General features: G+C 37.3%; 1 protein-coding gene across 7 annotated transcripts in view; it reads left to right on the forward strand.

Annotated features, from left to right (window-relative positions):
- The window catches only part of ptprma (protein tyrosine phosphatase receptor type Ma), a 238,809-nt gene that overhangs the window by 33,085 nt on the left and 184,221 nt on the right, over nt 1-21,503 (forward strand). For all 7 annotated transcript variants that reach the window (XM_069191608.1, XM_069191610.1, XM_015353612.2 and 4 more), the window contains exon 2: nt 19,897-20,019. In XM_069191608.1, coding sequence (XP_069047709.1) covers nt 19,897-20,019 — 123 coding nt within the window. The remainder of the gene's footprint in view (nt 1-19,896; nt 20,020-21,503) is intronic.

The following is a 21,503-nucleotide window of genomic DNA, read 5'->3' on the forward strand; positions in this document are numbered from 1 at the left end:
TCCAGCTCCCAAAGGGTTTGAGATGTGCCCCAACCTTAGCCATATTGAAACCTGAGATAAAAACGGATTTATTTTCCTCTGCTTTTGCTTAGTTTTATTGTGTTTTTAATTATTTCCTTTATGATATTCTTTTAATTAATTTTTATTTTATTTTCTGTTTTTTTATGGTTTCTATTCGCGTAAAGCGCTTTGAATTACCTGTGTGTACGAAAATGTGCACTAGAAATAAATTTGCCTGGCCTTAAGCTCTGCCCTCAGTTTTATTTTGGCTTTTCCGACTATAATCCTTATCACAGTGCTGTTTATTCAACTGGACTCCTGTAAAAAAAAACAAAAAAAAAAACAAAACATGCCAAGGAATGAATGGGCAGTGATTGCGCTAGAAGCGTTTTGAAGATATGTTGGGCAGTTCAGGATTCCCCCGGCCCGTTGCGTGTTTTAGATTCCTCATAGCAACTGGAGTTGCACAAAAGGCATGGCTGGGAAGCTTACCCAGGTGACCCTGCCTGGCCTGGCCACTGCTGTGCTGACTGTGAACTCTGTGGCAGCTGTGTCGGGGCTTATTTTTTAGGGCAGTCTACATGCGTGGAGAACAAAAGGGCAGCCGAGGGAGCTCGGGTTTCGGGCTGCTTTAAGTAGAACATGTGAGAGTCCAGGTTAGGTCTGTAAATGAAAGACCATCTGGTTAAAAGGCTTTCATGCTGCTAGCCTTCAATATTACAGTGCTAGTGGATGCCTTGACCAAGGTTAACATGCGCTACCAGACACGTTTGTAAAACTTAACGTTCCACCTATAAATCAGGAGAATTGTGCCCTAGATATACTGCTTAGGGAGGGTCTGACTTCTGCATTTTGCAATCAGTGCGCATGGGTACAATTTCAGAATTATTAATGTCTTATAATAGTGAATAATCAGTTTACTCTGCAAAGGAATGGGTGAAAGTTTATTCTATGCTGAAAGAAAAAGAAGAGACAACAGTGTTTAGGCTATGGGGCCTTCTTCAGGTGTGGAGGAAGTCTTCTTCACACCTGAAGAAGGCTCCACAGCCGAAATATTGCATCCCTTCTCTTTTCCTTTCAGCATGGATTAAACCTTCACCTGTTCCCTTGCAGCCTCTGCATGGTGACACAGCCACCTGCTTGAATTACTATAGATCGCCCTGCCTCTTTTCTATTGATAAACTACATGTGGAGAAATTTGAAAGCAGAAATTGTTTGAATGTTGCATGTTTTAGAACTACAGTAGTTGAGAACAATCTATGAGAACTAGCTTAAAAATCTGTTTTCTGCAGAGATCATCATAGGCTTGCCTCACAATCTGACATCTGTGAAGATGAATTGATGCTGAACCTACATAGCCAGGAACTGCAAGCTAGAATCTTGCTCATGGTTTTTCAGTAACTGTTGAGGCTTTAAAGTTATTTGAACCCTTCCTTAACAGACGGTTTTCTCATGTGATGGTATTTCAATGAATGCAGACATTTTCTTGGCATCCACACAATACATGATAAAGAAACTTGGACTACTTGGGGATTATTCTTGCAATGTGAATATAAATCCAAATGTTGCAAAGCACCCACACCTTGTGGCAGCAGTCAGAATGTGAGGAAAAATACGACATTGGTTCCCTCCATCAGCCTACACCGAGTCTAGAGAGCCACAAAAGATTGTTTTCCAGAATGAGTAATAGCTTGCTGTGCACTCATTGTAATGATAGGTTTCTCAAATGTAGAACATCTTAAAAAAAACTGCTGTATTATTGGTTTGGGCATAGAGGGTTCTCTGTGAGACAAGATGTCAAATCATGGGTTAGTAACTCCTTAGCGACCGTGATTTGAGGAGAAATAGTCTCATGGTGCTTTTCACGGCTTCCTACTGTTTATATAAAGAGAACTGCAGTCACTGCTCTCACAGGTGCACTCAGGTGTCGTGAAAGAGTTAACTAGTACATGCGGGGAGCAGGGAATGGAATTATCCTGTAATACTCTTGGAAGAGTGAAATATAAAAACAATATAGAGTAGCGCGGATGGTTATTGTCCAAACACACAAGTATGCAGCTTGTGGGTAACGTTATAAGTTAGTGCATCATTTTGGTCATTTCAGTGGCCAGTTGATTCACTCTGACATGACAGTGAAGTTGATTAAATGTATTATGTGACTGGTAAAAGACTCATCCCACAATAATCCATTTTGTCTCTTTGTTTCATTTTTGCTAAAGTACTAATGATTTTAAAAGTATTTAAACATCAAAATGGCGTTTAACATATTCAATGAATATCTCATCCGAATGAACGATTGATATGGCTTTGCTAAAATGGATTACCCTGTATTATAGCTGTCCTGAAGAAGTACTTATGTTATTTTTCCATGCATCATTTTTCCCTTCTAAGATAAACAGAATGTTTGGATGTCTGGCTGACATTAAACTTCGGCAATTTGACAATTTACAAGACAGGTCTCAAACTGTAATGGTATTTTACCAAGAGCTGCTTTTCTTCATAAATCCTTATATATAATCCCTCAGACCAGTCAGCAAGACATTTGCTATGGATCCAACTGTGATAAAGCTCAGGAAGAAGGAATGAATTGTAGAGTGCAACATACATCCTAATTTAATAACGCTAAAGGGGAATAACAGCCGGCAGTCTGCAGTTCTGATAGAACTATTATATATATATAAAAGGCTATCTGATGTTCATGTGAATTTATTTTTTTAAATAGGAGCTTTTTGACCTTCATTTATTTTCTTCTGACGTTATTAATGTCATATTAAAGGACAGTTGAAATGTTCATTTTAAAATGAGAATTATTTGGATTTTAATACCTTGTGTGACTCTACGGTTTTCGCAGATTGGACTTGAAGCAGTCTTTTTTTTTTCCTCAGCATGGCTCGTAGTCTTGTACCTCTCAGTAGAAGTTACGTGGACTGAAAAGTGAGTTTTTAATATTTTTATGATTTTGAGATCTATCAAAGTTCTGCTCAGTGCTTTTTACCAAAAGGTACATTACTGCTTATAAAGAGCCATACATTGTACTGTACATACTGTATGTTCTGATTAAGTACAGACTTTTAGAAAACTTGCAACCTCCAAATTGTGCCTGCGATGAAGCAGAACGCACTGTAGCATATAGATTTAATAAATATGTTAAAGCCGCAGAACTGTCCAGTTACCCATTCATCAGCACCATTTCCACGTATATCATTTTAATGCAAATTTACCTCATTCTGATTTGCCATTAACGCCTGCAAATGTAGTTATTTTGTTATTTCCCTTTTCTGACAGTTGATGCAGGTTAAGTTTACAAGATGATTTAATTGTCAGTTTTGATCTAATCTGAGAAAAGTGGACTTTTAGCCCACAGTGCTGACTGTAAATTATTTCTGAAGTGGGCTGGAGAGTCTGAGAATAATGTGCCACAGTTATTGGTGTTGCTGTCAGCAATAATTCCCAGTTGTTTCTGGTAACACAATAGAGGGCCTCTTCATTCTCAGCACCTGTGAAGATGGGTTATTGGGTTTTACAGTAAGTTCCTCTTGCTTCTACCAGAGAACCTTGAAGAATCAAGCTGGTCTGAATTTTTGTCTAGATTTAGGCACAGACTTTTGCAGGTCAACTGCAAAACAAAGGCTAGTGCTTTTGAAGTAAGCATGTATAGGCTGTAAGGAACCCTTTGAAAGTCCCCAGTGGGATTAAAGAAACAATGACATCCCCATATGGACGCTACGCACTTTTCTTGTGCTGCTTTGCTATGCACTTTGAGCACTTCTAAGGAAATGTTTTCAATTTTATATGGGAGAGGGAAAGCTGTACCAAAATAAGATTGTGCAGTGTCACTTCTTTAAAGGAGTTCATTTGAAAATTGATCAGTCTTGGCACGGTTTAAGTAGGAAGTAGATTTAAAACATTTGGCCACATGAAAGAAGAGTAGCATCTTATCTAAAAGATAGAGTAACCCAGGGTAGAAGACTGACCAACTCTTTTTTTTTAGCTTATGATTAGTATTCTCAATCATTTTCCAACTTGAATCATTACTGCACTGAAGAACAAAACACCAACTTACAAAGCTCTGAAAAGAACACGCCAGTTTTTAGATCCCTATTCTTCTGTTCGTATGATCAAAAGTAATTATTCTCCCATCTGAAAAGGATTTCCCTTTGGAGTGGTGTATAACATTGTAAATGAGAAATTATACAAATTGGATTTACTGAACACTTAGTAGAGCACATACGTTACGCAAGGAGGAGAGAAACCTCTCCTTTACTGTTGTTCCACAGCTTCACTGCTTTAGTGTGCTGTTGACTTCTTTCGAGGGTTGTGTTCAACAGAGAGCAGTGAAGGGCAAGCCGCCCGCAGTCAGAAGCTGTCTGTTTATCCAGGAGACAGGGGGTCATGGAGGTGCTATCCCAATCTTTATCTTCAGATGCAATCTCTCCTTTTATATGGAGCCCTGCACCCCGGCAGCATGGTTGCCTGAGGCTAATCAAATGGTAACAGGCCAGGAATAAATAATCTTTCAAGTTTTTAGAAATCGAGCTGGTGCCTTGTAGTGCATCACTTCAGACAAAAATAAACATCCGTCGTGTTTTTCTGTGGAGCCTATGGACAACAAAGGCAGCAAAGAAATGTGCTGTGTTGGTGGTACACGCATGTATCCAGTATATCCGGACTTGTTTTGCAGAACAATGGGGACCTTAAGACCTCCAGTGGTGTAGGAAAGAGCACTTGGTTTGTAATGGAGGACATGCGTTTGCTGGTATTACTGTAGTAGTACTTTAAATGATCGAATGCTTAGCTTTAGTAAAAGATGGGTTTAAAGGCCTTATAACCAATTTCTAACTAGTCCTATAATTATGCAGGTTTTTCATAGCTATTTTCATGCAAGATCATATATTGATATTTTTTTCAAGGTTTTAATATCATAAAACATAAATAGAAATATAGTAAGATATAAATAATAGCTCAGTACATTTTAGCAAACATTAAATTGTACCTCTCAAAGGAGGACATACTGTACAGTATAGGCATTGATTTAAAAAAAAAGCACCATTTTTTGTACAGCTGTGGACTAGGGCCACCTTGTCAAAGCTTCAGATCACATTTTCCACCCTTCATGACCAAAAGAATATCTGAGTAAAACAAAGTGACAAGACATGATTTGAAGAGGAAAGTGTCAGGATTAATTAATAACCCAGAAGGTTATGTTTTGTAGTTATTTATCTTTTTTTCCTGCCAAAGATAAGATGTTCCGAAACACTGTCTAGTTTAATAAACTTTTGTCATTTTACAACAGCAAATTGTTTGTATTTTATAACACAACTATCTTTACATCCTTCAACATGTCTTTGTAGTCCATCAGTAGCTGGCATGAAATCTGCGATGAAGCAATGCTTTTATGAAAATATTTAGGATAAATATGTCTAATTTCTTTGTTAGTCAATTTTACAGTACTTCAATAGTTGTTTTAATATTTAACCATTAAATCATGTGGGATGTTTAAGTTAAAATACTGCAGACATGTAGCTTTAAAATCTGGCCTTTTAAAAAGTGTGTTATTTCTTTTTGAGGTTTTTGAGGTGAAACAAGGGCTGAAATCAGATTTGCTCAAGGGAACCAGAAAGTCTTTATGCCCTGAATTAATATAGGTTAAGAAGTACAAGAAGATTCTTTACTCCTTATTTATTCATAATTTTATTTAGTTTGCTAAAGGAAGGGACTTTGTTGCACATAATTAACGTAATGGAGCTTTGCTGCACATATTGTAAGTAAGTTCATGAAGAGGAGAGCTAGGCGGTGCAAAGAACTGTATATACTGTAGGCGTGTAGGAGAAGGAGACCACTACCCCAAAGAACTGTAGATACTGTAGGAGAAGGAGACCACTGCCCCAGAGAACTGTATATACTGTAGGAGAAGGGGACCACTACCCCAAAGAACTGTAGATACTGTAGGAGAAGGGGACCACTACCCCCCAAAGAACCGTAGATACTGTAGGAGAAGGAGACCACTATCCCAAAGAACTGTAGATACTGTAGGAGAAGGAGACCACTATCCCAAAGAACTGTAGATACTGTAGGAGAAGGAGACCACTATCCCAAAGAACTGTAGATACTGTAGGAGAAGGGGACCACTACCCCAAAGAACTGTAGATACTGTAGGAGAAGGGGACCACTACCCCCAAAGAACTGTAGATACTGTAGGAGAAGGGGACCACTACCCCCAAAGAACTGTAGATACTGTAGGAGAAGGGGACCACTACCCCAAAGAACTGTATGTACTGTAGGAGAAGGGGACCACTACCCCAAAGAACTGTAGATACTGTAGGAGAAGGGCACCACTACCCCAAAGAACTGTAGATACTGTAGGAGAAGGAGACCACTACCCCAAAGAACTGTATGTACTGTAGGAGAAGGGGACCACTACCCCAAAGAACTGTATGTACTGTAGGAGAAGGAGACCACTACCCCAGAGAACTGTATGTACTGTAGGAGAAGGAGACCACTACCCCAAAGGTTACATTATGTTAATCTTTCTTTGCTTGACATGCTTCATATAAAATGTGAAAAATGCTCCTAATGGACCTGTGCTTTAATGAGTACCTATACCAGTTATAGAGACTATAAATCCAAACACATGCATTTTTATGTATAGTCACCTTTAGGGTTTTTTTCTTCTTAGGGATTTTCTGCAGCTAAAATCTGCATTACTACTGATGAATTAATTCACAAGACTGTCAGAAGATTAAATGATAATGGTAGTACTGTATAGATATTAATATCAATCATTATTTGATTTGATGGTAGATCCATAAAAGCTGTGCTGGAGATAGTGGTTCTTACGCAGAAGGCATTCATGAGATTTCATTTAAAACCGTACAGGTAAATTACTACATTTCTTCCTCCAATAAATTTGTGAATAGTGTGCAATAAGTAGGATGCAATCAAGTCAGAAATAGAAAAGGTACCAAAGATGGAGAAGGGAATGCTACTTCAGCTCTTGGTTTGGGGAATTTATGACCAAAAAAGTAATTAAGTCATCGTATTTGCATCAGTTTTGAGGACTGTAAAAAGTAAATTAACCTAATCTCTTCATCTTTATTTTTGCCATAAATAAACCATTAAGATGGGGAGGGTTTATTGTGCCGGTTCCATAAGGATGAGATTTTTTTTAGAAATTCATTGACAGGGAAGGAGGATACTTACACTATATTTTTTGTGTGTTACTTCTGATAAATTGCTGCCCTATTCTCCAGCTTTTTTTATTTAATTGTGTGTGGAAGAAGTAGAGCATAAAACTGTCTATCAAACCTTTCCTGGATCTGTTAGATTTGCTGCTGCAATACCTATTAATCTGCAATCCCTGTAGAGTTTCTCTGGGTCTCGGCAAGCCTGCACCAGGAAAGCGTACAAGGTCTTACTGGGGTAAGCCCAAGCGGACATCTTGCCTGCCAAAAGGACAATGAACAGGAGTGCAGGCTTTCTTAAATATAACATCCCTAGTACATTTATGGCCAACCTTCAAGACAACCTTTGCTGGTGCGTGGAACTTTTCAACTTATTGTAACAGTAAATGAGCTTCCATTTATTGCCTACCACATATTATGAGGGGAAGACAAGTTTCTGTATATTGTTTTGCTGGATTTGTACCACTTCAGTGTCTAAAACAAACTGGAAAGAAGTCTGTCAGCCACAAAACCTTTGGTAATCTTGGTCTTAAAATTCTCAGTCTTTTGGTTAAGGTGGATGTATTTTTAGTTAAACAGGTATGTGGTATTTAGGCAACATACAATTTTTTGGTTGTAATTTTCTGGCATAATTACAGCTTTCCAAGTACTGATAGTGTAACCTTCAAATCTCTTTTTAAATTTCTGAACTCACATGTATATAGAATGTTGTGTCCGATATAGATCAGAGTTGCTGTTAAAAACTGCTTGCTTGTACCTAATATCTCAAGAATACTGCATATTATCTTTGAGCGTTTACCAAACAAGCATTTGTCAGATCCAGCAAGTAAATCTCGAATAATCATGATGTACTTTTTCATTTTTCTTCCAAAGTCACAACACGCTGTGATTTACAAGTACGTGAATCACTTTCAGTGAATCGTCATTTAATATTAAAGCAAGGTGTTTTTTTTCAGTGTTAAGTTAGAGGCTGCATGCTTAAAGCTTCACAATATATAGTCACTATGTTTTTTTAAAAAAAACTTTTACATTATACCAATTTACAGTAGCTACCTAACCTAGGAGACCCCTGAATATATATATATACTGAAATAATATGATTTGTAACTGATTTTGCCCTAGTCTGTTTGTGACATCTCTGATGTGCTGGATATATGCTAAGTATAAGTATACTGTATAGACTGTAGCACTGTCTAGTGATTTGTTCTAAAATGTTTTAGACGGTCTACTTCTTTATCTTAATTGTATAGTGTCAGGTTGTTAAAATGGAGATAGATTTAGTATAATTATAGACTGGATGTACTTTGAGTCCTGTGAAAGTGAATGACAAAGATATTGCATTGAAATTCAACATTGTAGAGTGTTCATCTATCATAATTTAACAAATGGAAAAGATGAAGACAGCTTGTCATCCCTCATATCTATTTAACTGCACTCAGGAGTGCATTAAATTGTATTTAACAACTTTTATCTCAAGTGCTTTTCATAGCAAATCTCATAATAGTGCCTTTTTCATACAAGGTTATTGGTCTTTGGTTACGTTTTTATTTGTCAAGGATGACAAAATGAGTTTTATTTTTTAAAGCTAATTCACCAGTAAGCAAAGTGTTCAGAATACTGGTCATTATCGGAATGAAAACCATATGTAAAACAATGCTGTATTTCAAAATACATTTGGTGATTCACAGACTTTAAAGGGCTTGTGGTAAGAAAAAATAGAATTACGTAGGTTTCCCACCTCGTTTGTTCAGCTATGCCATTTTCCTTGTCTCCTTTTTTCAACCCTTTGCAAAATTTGTTTTTCTTAATTTATAAGTCTTTCGTTACAAGTATGGAATGAGACTTCCGAAGCTCAGGGAACCAGTGTATTTCCATGTCTCTTGCACCTACAGTAGCTATGGCCTGGTGTAATATATGGAGTGTAATAACACTATGCATGTAGAGGTAACTGTGGCGAGAGTGCTACTGAACAGCAGAGTGTGGCATTAGCGTTGTCTGTTATGAAGTCTATCCACATCTACTGGTTGGTAAATTCTCAAGTAAAAGCACCAGTACTTTATACAGCTTCCAGCCATTTACTAAGATATGTGTCGCAAGACCAGAGTGTTTCTGCAGTGTGGAGTTTCACAATTGTACAGGACTTCCAGTTGCGCTGTTCTTCTGTTCCTGGGGTTTTTGAGGTCAAGTCAGAATGCCAAACTTGTATAGATGAATTGTTTTTTTGCTTTTTTTTTAGCAATACAGTATATAAAGTGTTACGCTGAGAAAAAGTCCCTTAGGTCCGTCTTCTGATTCTCATTTTTCACCACGCTATCTGGTCGAGGTTTGCACAGTGAACTGCAATGCAGAAAAGCCATCGAAAGCAAATGAAAAAATTACCTGTGGAAAATATAAGTTGAAACTTTTTTCCCCGCAAAATCAATGGGAGAAATGCATGCTGAGACTCATAATGATATTGAGATTGACTGTTTAAATCCCTTCAAAAGTTCAAAGCCTTAGACAGTGCATACAAGCAATCCACAGCAAACCTTCCTACTAGGGGCTTGTGATAAATAAGTGAAATAAGGTTTGACTGAAATGGCTCATCAGTCCCAAATGGGTTTAACAGCAGGATTTCAGGCTCAAATAGACAGCGGTTGAGGGAGATATCAGACATTGGTTTTAAATTACCTGAGATTGCTTTGTGGTTTCTGTCTTTGGGGACGCAAAAAGACAAGATGTTCATTAAAATGAGCACAGCCATAGAGGACGATAGAGCAAAAAGTACACTTGTGGTTTTTAAGCTAGAGGAGATAAAAGGTGTAAAAAGGCTGGTAATAGCTGATTTGGCAGAGGAGGAGAAGGGGTGCTACAACTATGATTTCTGCTGAATTGCCTGTTAAAGAAAACCGTGCTAGTGGTGTAAAAATGTGAGGTGAATGGTTTTTAAATAAATTTAACACTGAGGACAGTGCAATGACTGTACAACTATATGTAATGTATATAGTAATTTCAGACTGGAATAAGTGTTCAGAGTGTTAGGAAACCTCTCACGTTCACAATGCTTTTGTAGGAAAACGATGTGTAAATTAGGATAAGCCCAGACAAGGATGTATAACAGCAAATTACCCTGATCTGGCTTAGTAAGTGGATGTGGCTTGGATCTGAGAGTTAAAATTAATCCCTAAATACATTTTATCAGATTGCTAGTTGTGCTATTTTTCTTGTATAGTTTTATCTTTTAACACCTGCTTTATTTTTTATTCACACGTTGGTTTCGGAAATGTCTTAAAGTTTTTTTATTTTTGCACTGAATATTATTTTAACTAGTACCTCAAATAAAATTCCAGAGTTACAGGCCAGTAATGAGCATAAATTTAATGCTCATTGTACTAAATGCATATATTTTCATCCCTTTGTGCAGTTGTGAAATGTTGGTAATGGCATACATGTATACTGTATAAGTCACCCACTAGCCAGAATGTCTCTGTTGGATGTTTCTATGAGACATCGTCTTTGTTCCTGTCTTCATCATACACTAACCTTCTGATCCTTCCATATCATCAAATGCTCATCAGAGTAGAAAATTAAGTTGGGGGACTTGCTGCACAGACATTGGTTGTGACCTCCGTCAGGGTGAGAACTAACACATACAACATGCACATGCTTGGTTACTGCAGACATGCATACAACCCTTAATCTAAGGAAGAAATTCTAGAATTCAGAGGTATTGCTTATATTATAACATTTTTGGTGAGTCATCCTAGTTGTTATTGTAACCAATTGCATTTATAGAAATACAAATTGTGTGTAAGTTTGTCCAATAACATGATTATTGTACGGCATCTACACTTAGTTTATAATAGAAGAATTTTCTCATCAATTTGGAGGTAAGCAGAGTGAAGAAGTGGTGCTTTTGGTTATTATTCATTTCCCCAAATATCTGGCTGTTTTTGCAGGATGTCTTATGCAGGATGTGCAGACAAATCTTATCTGTTCAACAATGTGATTTTATATTAGTCACTGATCAACAATAGGGATATGACTGTGACGGACGTGCTGACATTTGCCATTCATTGCAAAGCCAGAAAACAGGCAGTGCAGTGTAAAGTATTGCTGACAGTGATATAAGAAGCTCAGTCCTAGGGGTCCTGTGTAAAGGATGTGGTTTATCCGGAAGTCTTGTACCTCTTGTTAATCACCACTAAGCATCCCAGAATGAGCTGCACACACACAGGGCAAAGATAATCTTTCACATTTCTGCTGTTATTTAGTCAGAAGGAGATTTTCAAAATGCGCTGGACCCAGAGCTCTGCTATGTTTCCATCTTTCATACTGTGTTAGACTTGGTGTCTTCTTGCCCTTGATTCAGAGACCTAGATGAAAGACTAGATGCCTTGGTTCATTTTCCTGTACTTATTGTATTGTACTTTTTTTTTTCCATATGGATACATCCTAATACTGTAGCAGCATACTGTACCTGTGAAATTAATGGGTTGCCAGGGAAACTGAATGAACAGTCTCATGGCCACATGGCTCCACTGGGAGAAGAAGGGGATAGTGTGAGGGACTGAATGCAGAGACAGTGCCGAAATGTACTAATGGAAACATTCTTATTGTCTGAGCATTTTTAAGATGTGCATTATAATGAAAATATCTACTGTGTAGCTGCAATCTTGTCTTTTCTATAGTTGCAGTCTTATGTTATACAACAAAATGCTGATTGAGATAATGGAATAAGAGATAAGTGGGGAAAAAATGTTTTTAGAATTTAAGAATTTATTTGTGTAGAAGGCTAGAATGTATTTTTTAGACATTTTTTTCACATTACGTTTCACTAAAGTATTGGAAAACAGCAATATCATTCGACAGTTACAATAAAATGTTATAATAAAGTCAAGTGAAACTTTTCTTTGTACAAATTCTTATCTGTAGTATCTGTTTATACAGTAATTTTAAAAATAAAGTATATGGTTTTTGTTTTGATGTTACTATGCTGTCATGCATAATGCGCTTAAGACCCAAGCCACACTTACACAGAGTTCACATGCGCAAGCATGTTTCTGTCAGGAAGAGGAGCAGTATTGATCTTTGCTAGTGACCATTTGGACAAACATGTGGTGTGTCAAAATGTAAAGAAATCATGTTCTCGTTCGCAATTCCCTGGGAAACTGCAATATTAATTGAGCCAGTTCTTACAACTCAGCTTTTATATTTTCTTCATCATATTAGCTGGGAAGAATAAAACAAATGAGTGTACTCAATTTCTGGTGTTTAATTTCTTTAAGTTTTTCATTTTCTTCAGACTTGTGAAGGGCAGTTTTAGAAAGGGGAAAAATATCCAGGCTGTTACAAATGGTTCTTGGTTGACTTGTGGTTGTTCCTTTAAGTTTTGGTTCATTCATTGAGTCACTCATTCAGACCTCTCCCCCCACTTAAAATACTGCGTTAAATACAATTATAATGATAAAAATCACACCCAGTCGAATTTGTTGTTTGTTCCGTGTGAAGATAATGAATGCCCTTACCTAGTTAATTCTTTCGTTTTCCTGAACCAACATAAGCGACATTACATACATCATATGATTAGTGTACATTGCAACTTATTTAAAACTGTTTTACCTGTGTTAGGGTACACAAAAGAAGGAGTTGATGTTCTGGTATGACTTTCAATTTAAAGGACAGTAATAACCTAAAAAGAGAGCGTTCTAGGAGTTTAACATCATTTGCCCTAAAGGATGAATCCATTTTTGGTCCTTTACCTGGGGATAAATGTATTCAGTATTAAGGTTTACAGCAGGTGTCTCCAGTTGAGTTAGTTACTTTAATTGTCTCAGATGGGAGATTTACCTGCAGGCAGGTAAAAGACATAAGACACTACTATTTACGTAGCACGAACCCATTAACAAGTAAGAGACATATAAGTATGATGAGAAAGAGAAAAGTACATATATAAGGTAAAATATGCAATCGGTTGTCTAAATTAAGCAGCTTAATGGCTGTGGGAATAGCTGAATTCTATTGCATTGAATCTGGTGGTCTCAATCAATACCCAGATGGAAAGAGCTCAATTTCACTGTGCAAGGAGTGGTCATGACAGTGATTATATACACTGTCTGGATATCTGCTAGCTGTAACTGTTGTGCACTGATAACTTTGCTGGCTGCCTTCACAATCGTGCTGTCTTTTGTTGTTATTGCAAGTGTTAAGGTTCCAAAAATCAGGCTACTACGGTGAAAGTTAGGACAGTTTCAATAAAACTTCTATGGAATACAGTCATCACTGTACTACACACATTAAAAGAGCAGAATTTTCTCAGAAAAAAATCTCTTGGCTCTTTTTACATAGGGCTTTGTGTCTTCCTCCAAGGTTCGCTTATAATCAGCAGTGGCGCTAATGTATTTGTTACTGTTGACAATTTCAACAATGTTTTGCTCCTTAGTAACTATTGGTTGTGAAACTGGTGGTTGCTTTCTATAATCATTAGTTTTGTCATCCTGTAAAGCACTTTGAGAAGCCACCTTTAAAGGTGCTATATAAAATAAAGTTTATTATTATTATTATTATTATTATTGGGTTTTGACACATTAAGCTGAAGGAAGGAGTTGTTACACTATTCAACGAAATAATCCATTACAGGCCCATGATCAGTGTCCACGTCTTGGAGTCATCAGCAAACTTAATCATGTGTCCGTCCTCAAAAGTGCTTCTAGAGCTTTCTGTATAACTTATGTATAGGATGGGGAACAGCACACACCCCTGAAGGGTATTTGAAGGATATTCAGATTTGTGTTCCAAATGATTTCTAAATGACTTAATTGAACATGCCAGCTGTTTAGTTGATCATAACTAAGAGAAAGAGAAAAGTACATATATAAGGTAAAATATGCAATCGGTTGTCTAAATTAAGCAGCTTAATGGCTGTGGGAATAGCTGAGTTCTATTGCATTGAATCTGGTGGTCTCAATGGTTCCAGGGCCTAAGAAGTGGATGTTTTAAAGGCTGCCTATGAGAGCTTGTGCTGGAGTGGTCTGTCCAGGACTAGGGTTGGAGACCCCTGGCTTAGAGTTTCGGACCTGTAATGCAAACACTGCTTCTGTCTCTCTAAATTTGCTTCACTGCCACCACGACGGGCCAGAGGAAAGCCTGAAAGGGTGTTTAACAGTGACACCTGCGGAAAGCTGCAGACAGAACTGGAGCAGAAAGCAGCAGCAGTGCTGGTTGCCGGGTACCGATCTGCGGCTCCCGAAGGGCAGCGGGTCGGCACACGAGTGCCGTGGAAACCTTGCATAGTACACCTTGATCATTGCTGTATTGGAGCATTAGCACTCTTCAGAAAACCTTGGAGTACCGTGCTGTTACAACATGCATGGTATTCACGCCTGGACTGAAAAGACAAAGGGAGCATAGTGCATTTACAATACCCAACTAAACCAAGAGTAACACTAAATTATACGTTAAAAGGTGCAGTCAAAAGAAATGTCAGCAATTGCAGAGTCTCTGATGGGAAACTAATTTAGTGTGAATATAAAAATATTTTTTCTATAGATTTGTTAGAGTTAACTACAAAACCCTCAAAGCCCTCTCGCTCTCTCCTCACTCTGAACACAACTTTAATGTTACTGTGGCAAAATAGCTTGTCAAAGGCAGGGGTTCCCTATCTGTAGTGAAACTATGGAGAATTGTTTTTCCTTGCAAACGACTGTGTTGAAATGGTGGAGACCATAGTATGTTGACTTAAGAAAATGGCATGGCAATTATTTTGGCATGGACTCAAATAACAACCCACTCTTCACATAGTGCTTTATTCTGGCCTCGTTCCAACATGACACATTTGTCAAATAAGAGAGAAAACACTCGCACATTTTGCGTTTGACTATAACAAGCTTCCTACACCATTTTTAAAGTTTTGGTCCTTTTGTATCTTATTAAAATTCAGTACCAGTAATGTCAGTCATTTTATAATGTACCCGCTTTCTTTCAGTTGTGGTAATTGGGTCTTTGGTAAAAAAAAAAAATCTTAGAACAGAGGCAGCCAACAGACATTGCTGATACTTGAGAGATTTATTGACTTATCACTGGACTGCATAGCATGAGCTGCGTCAATGCAAATAACACAAACGAAGGATCTGTCTCCAGAAGGGGTCTGTTCTGTGTCAAGCTGTCTTTTAGGGAATGCTTTGTACTGCCCACTCCAAGAGTCTGGTTTACTCCTCTTCTAAAACAGAATATTATGAGGTCCTGTAGCATACACGAAGATTAAGGTGGAAAAAATTGGTGTTGAATTAAAACATAACTTTTCTAGTTTAATTTTCTGACATAAACTAAATGTGAAATGTTTAAATGTTTTTAGCATATGTTCCACTTGACAAGGAGGTAATGCTTTAATTCTGCGTGCAGTCTGTTTGTACTCTGGGGGCATGTTGATTTGAACATTTCAAATCCCTTTTTTTGTTTTTAGAGCTTAATGGACGTAATGTACTTGTCATGCCTTAGCCAGTGAATTGACTGTGTTAGATGCACACAAAAATGAAAAAGAACCCAAGTAGCAAGTACCCACCCAACACACTTCAGTCGTACTTTAAATTAGTAAGAAAGGTGGCAGAAATCCTGTACCTTCGTGTACTGTTTCTCGGTCCTACAGAATCAGAAATTGCAATTCACCTCGTAAAGCCGTTCAAAAATGTTTTCTAACTTCTGTGTTGCGCTGTAGGATTTTGTCGTGACCGACTCTTGATTGATGTGTTTAAGCACTTAAGCATAGCAGAGATGTCTATGAGATGAAGCTGGAAGATGATCTGTGCTACTTGTGTGTTTAGAAAAGCCCATCCTGATTTTCTGGCATTCACAGGTGGAAAAGGCAATGTACTGTACAGTAAATGGTGAAAACTGTCCCTAGTTTTTTCAGACCTCCCCACTGATGTTAGCTCACAAGAAATAAGGAGTAGAATCATTTTTTCTTTTTAAGTTGCTATTTTTATCGTAGGAGAAATAAAATGCAAAGAGCGAAAGAAATGAATTCTAAACAGGTGCTTGTTTGATTTTCCCTCTGTTGAGATGTAATCAGAACCTGCCTTTATCCTGGCCTAATGACTAGCAAAAGCATTTGTATCCCGTGATGGTTATAGTAGGAGCTTGTGCTTCTGCAGATGAAAAGGGATTTAAAATAATGTGCCATTTCATTCCTCGATAATTACTGAAATGAAAATACCCATTTCTAATTAGCAAGGAAGCACAGCTTGTTTTGTCTGAGTACCCCCCCTCACCCCCCCCAACCATTATTTTCAGCTTAAATTTAATAGCAGCGCACAGGTTACAGCAAATTGATTCTATCAGTAAAGGATAAGAACTGCAGTGAACCCACGACACTAATGAATAAAAGAGATATCACTGTGCTGCCAAGTCTCTCTTGACTCTGTGGCTCAAAGAGAAATGCTTTCATTCTTGAAGCCATTGATTTTAATATCAAAAGCGAATAAAAGCTACTTTATCCAATTTGTCAAAGACCTGTACATTCTGTAAAATCAGATGGATTATCAAGAGCTATGAAGAACGCTGCAGATATTATGAAAGAAATGAAACCTCAGCAAGTGGTGAATAATCAGGTAGTGGAAACAGAGTGCAGTTAGATTAACACTGTTTAGGTTTTTTATTTGGTATATCTTTTTAATTAATCTGAAAGATTCTTCTACACAATATAAAAGCAGCATTGTTACTGTATGGAGTGAATGAAATTGTTTTTTTTTCCAAGAATGAATAAGTTTGGTGGCTTTAACAGATACTAGACTAAAAGGCATAGCCTATTCCCGACCCAATAAAAACAAGCTGATTATTAATCTTTCTTAAACCTAAAAAGCAGCTTAGAGTACAGTAGTACTTTTACTAGCACAATCATGAAAAACAGGCTCACCAGATTGAATTCTTGAGTCTTTTATGAGGTTTTCAAAAAACAGGTGTTTACAGTGGCTTTGTGATGCCCATGAGGTTGAATTATATTATATGAGGAAATGGTGAGATTTTGTTTAGGGCTTGTGAATAAAAGCCTGCAGATTCATTTTTTCTCCCAATACCATGTTCCGCCAATGAGCTAGAGTCTGAAATCATGATAAACACTCCAAGTGAACATTACTTCGATGATTGCTTTCAGTGATTTTTGGTTAGCTTGGGTACCCTGTGTTTCTCACTTGCACTTGGCTGTATTGATATGGCACACATTTGTTTTTCTTGAAGTTTGCAGGATAATGTGCAATTGCATAGTGTATATTGCACAGATGTCTTTCTCTGGATTGAAAAATACATTCACTAGAAGAACTTGGAAGTGTTTAAAATACCCAAGGAATTAAAGCAAGGATTTAATTAAAGGTGCTCATGTGAACTGCTGGTTTCTCTGGAAAATGCTTAAATCCCTGGAGGAAGTGTGAATTGCCTCAGTTTTCAAAGCCAGTCCGAAACTGTTTGGCATCTAATCAAAATTCCTTCATCGTAATAACCACACAGGCATTAAAGCTGTCTGCCACATACAATATGGGAAACCCACCACAAGTTGTACAACGTAGCTTAGTGTTGATAGCTGCATGTGTGCAAAATGAGTTAAACATATACAATATGTATCACAGTGTCTGAGCAGGTTAAATTTGGAACAAGCTGTCTATCTAAAGTATGTTGTCACAGCTCATACCCAGGTTTTAGTCATTAATGGCTGATCCAGAAAAACTCAGATCAATTAGATACAAACTATCATAAAAGCTGCCATAGATGGGCTGAACAGCCTTGTTGTGGTATTCAAATTTTCTTCTGAAATTTCTGTGAGTTGTTGGCTGTATTTAAAAAAATACTGATTTTTAAAAATCTGTTAATATTACTTGAAACTACCAGTTTGAAACTGAATTCATTGCAAGGCCTATTACTGTATACTGTATGTTCAGGTGGGTAGAAGAAAGAAGAAAGAAAACACAACATTTTGGCTGTTGTTAGTACTGTACATCTTTGCCGACGGCCCTAGCTTTCTCACACCTGAAGAAGGCTCCACAGCCGAAACATTGGGTTTTCTTTCTCTTTTCAGCATGGAATAAAACCAGTACTTGTTCCTATTACTGTATGCTCTGTACACCAGGAAGTTTTAAAATGATAACAACTGGACTGGGGTGTTGAGAAATGAATTTTGCTTCTGTTTTTCCACTTCTTACTTTGTGACCTGTTATTAAAATAAACACGGATTTATTTTACAGGATAACTGTGGATAGGAGTTGTCAAAATAATAGTATTTAGAAGGACCCCAATGCCACAGTGTCCATGTATGAAAAATAGTTAAGTGTAAAAATCTAAATAAGGGGTTTTAATTGATTGACAACATTCCCCTTGGGTAAATGAAGCTTCAGTTATTGTTCTCCCTGTTGTTGTGGTGTTGGTATACTAGCCTTCCACATTTACACACACATTTATAATGAAACACAATGCCTCCTAAAATGTTACAGTAAGAGGTAAGAAATCAGTACAAATAAATTGTTTTTCAAAAGTGAGATATTTACCTGGGGCTAGATGCATTTTAATTTTCCTTTCCTTTTGTTAAAGTTAAAACTGACAACTGTTTTGTTATCGTAATTGTACTTGCAGTGATGGCTTGAAGTTGTAATTTGTGTAAGAATGTCATTGTAGAAATAAATTACAATTCTGTCGAAATAAAAGAACACAGTTCTGAAACCTGAATGTAAGGCTGTTCTAGGTGATGACAGATTTTCTACATGCAGATATAAATGCTTAAATTATATGCCTCACAGAATCATTTCATATAAAACCTGACAATGTGACAAAGTGTAAAGTGTATCTAAATATATATTCTCCTTTATTCTGGGGGAGTTTAATTTTACCACACAGCAGTTGAATTACTGCTGTAGATTTTTTTTTCCAGTCACAAGAATATGATCTCATCTCATGAAATTACTTTTGAAACCAAACAAAAAAGATTATACATTTTTTGGCCCAAATCATCCCATTAACTTAGTGTCTGCCAAAAGATCAGAGAATATTGTACTGATTGGAAGGATTTCAAAGTTGTTGCTAATTATTGCTGTATCTATAGTATTTTGATAAGATATCTATGATGTCTGCACCTTACTTTACTAGACTTTAAAGAATAAACATACAAATAAAGCAAACATTGCAGTATATATGAGCTAATATTCAAATAAATTTGTGTAAATAACTATTAATATATATATATAAATTATATATGAATAAATATTCATATAGATTATGTAAGTGTAATAAAGTGTAATATTATAGCAAATAACTTATTAAAATGTCAATTGTCCTTTAAGATTTTGTTCTGTATTTGGAAGTAATAGAACTAAAAGGTCGTTGTCATTACTTACAATGTGTAAACATTAAGATAGGCAGGTTCTGCAGTCAACAGCAAGGAACTGCGACTGTGAGTTCACTTGTTGAATGGTAATTTATGGTTGATAGCGAAGATGAGATGTAAAACATTGGAGACTAGCCTGTTCATGCTTCTTATAGTGACACTGGCAGGAGCATGCTGATGCTGATTATAACGGCCTTGTTGTTTCCAACTTTCCAACTTTCAGGATGCATTTATTAAAAGTTGAGTACAATATGAAATTTTAGACTAACTATTGGAAGCACAAATTGCTTTTGTAACCCATAAAATAAACACCAATGGAATGGATGTGGTGTAAGAATTCTCTTAACATTTCCCCTTTTCTGCCGTTTTGCACAGGCGATTGCAGTTTTGAAAATCCGTACACAACCTGTGGATATACCCAAGCTAAAGACGATGACTTTGACTGGGAGCAAGTCAACACCAAGGAGAAGCCTTCCTCGGACCCGTGGATGCCAACAGGTTTGTTGGATTTGTTTCTTAGAAACAACATAGGGTAAAGATGACAAGGTTGAGCAAGCTGCTCAAGCTTTCTCAATACAGAAATACCTTGGGGAATGAGGAAGAGAGACTTGTCAGAGATGCTCAGAGGTACAGAACAGAAAAGCAAACAAGAAAAACAGAACAGAAGCATGTGGACCAGTAGGTCTAGCTGTTACATGTGTTGAACCTGTCAGTTACCACATTGTTGTATCACTTCAGGTTTGCAAGGGGTGAGGTTTGTTTCTGCTGTGCAATGGCTCTGTTGTAAGTGAAAAGGAAGAATGCAGGATATTTTTTACTTGTGTTGCCATCATGATTTGAAACCTAATGAGGTTACAAATTAGAATCAGGTTGTATTAGTTTAGCTGAGAAATGGAATCATGGGATTTTTATAATCACTGGCTAAACACTGCTAGAAATGCCGCAGGACTTACTGAAGAATGTCCAGAGGCCTTACTGAAGCCAGGAACCAGCTGGGAAAAGCTTATTATTTTGCTTATTATAACACAATAGCAATTTGAAATTTTAAGAATTTACACTTATAGATCTAAGATCACACTAAGATGTATAGGTATATTTTATGTCAAGAAGGCTAACATTTTTCTCACTTATTTAGGTGCACTGGAAAAATCCACAAATCCTTCACCACACCTTGTGTGTTATTTGGTGTAGATAAAATACTGCTGGGATAAGATATCTATGCAAATTTAGTGATTGTGGTAGATAATGTTTCAGTTCAGAGAAAATACCCAAAAGGAGGTTATTTAATATATCGAACCACTTTGTATATATTAAGCTAGATTTACGATTTACATGTGTAAATTTGTAATCGCCAGCAGTTTGTCTTTTTATAGCTATCCATGTTGTAGTCGATTATTGATTGGATGTGGACTGTGCGCTCTTTCCTCTGAAATGTGCCGTGATGGAGTCCCTGCAAAATCCACACTGCCCACAGCGGTGTTTCCTGTCCCTCAAGGAGTCCTGGTGTCGGACTCCAAGCTTGTGAGGCTGGTTGGTTTCAGAGGGTCACCCAAGACAGCCTGGCCCCCCAAAGCCTATCCAGGCAAGCGAGCACACAATCCAGGAATTGTAGACCAAAGTCTGGTGCCCGCCATGCTAAACCCTTGCACCTCTTCAGCCTCTCAGGAGCCCCCCTGGTTTGGGCAGCATGATCATTCTGGGGTATGCAGTTTAATGTATGCCTATTTGATGTTCTTGTCCTTGCAAGATAACTGGTTGCATCCTGAGGATTTCAGATTAATTTTGGTTTGTAGGTTATTCACGGGTGAAGTGGATTTCTACCCTGAAATTATCAATGGTAATCTTCCATGTGTCTCATGTGGTTGCAGCAAGGCTGACCATGCCTGTAGCTTGCTTTTTAGAAAGTGCATTTCCACCCATGCAAGCAGTCAGCAGTATTGTAAATACTTGTGTAAAAATGATTAATTAATAACATAATAAAA

This window comes from Lepisosteus oculatus, chromosome 6 (assembly GCF_040954835.1).
Source record: "Lepisosteus oculatus isolate fLepOcu1 chromosome 6, fLepOcu1.hap2, whole genome shotgun sequence".
Classification (NCBI taxonomy): Eukaryota; Metazoa; Chordata; class Actinopteri; order Semionotiformes; family Lepisosteidae; genus Lepisosteus; species Lepisosteus oculatus.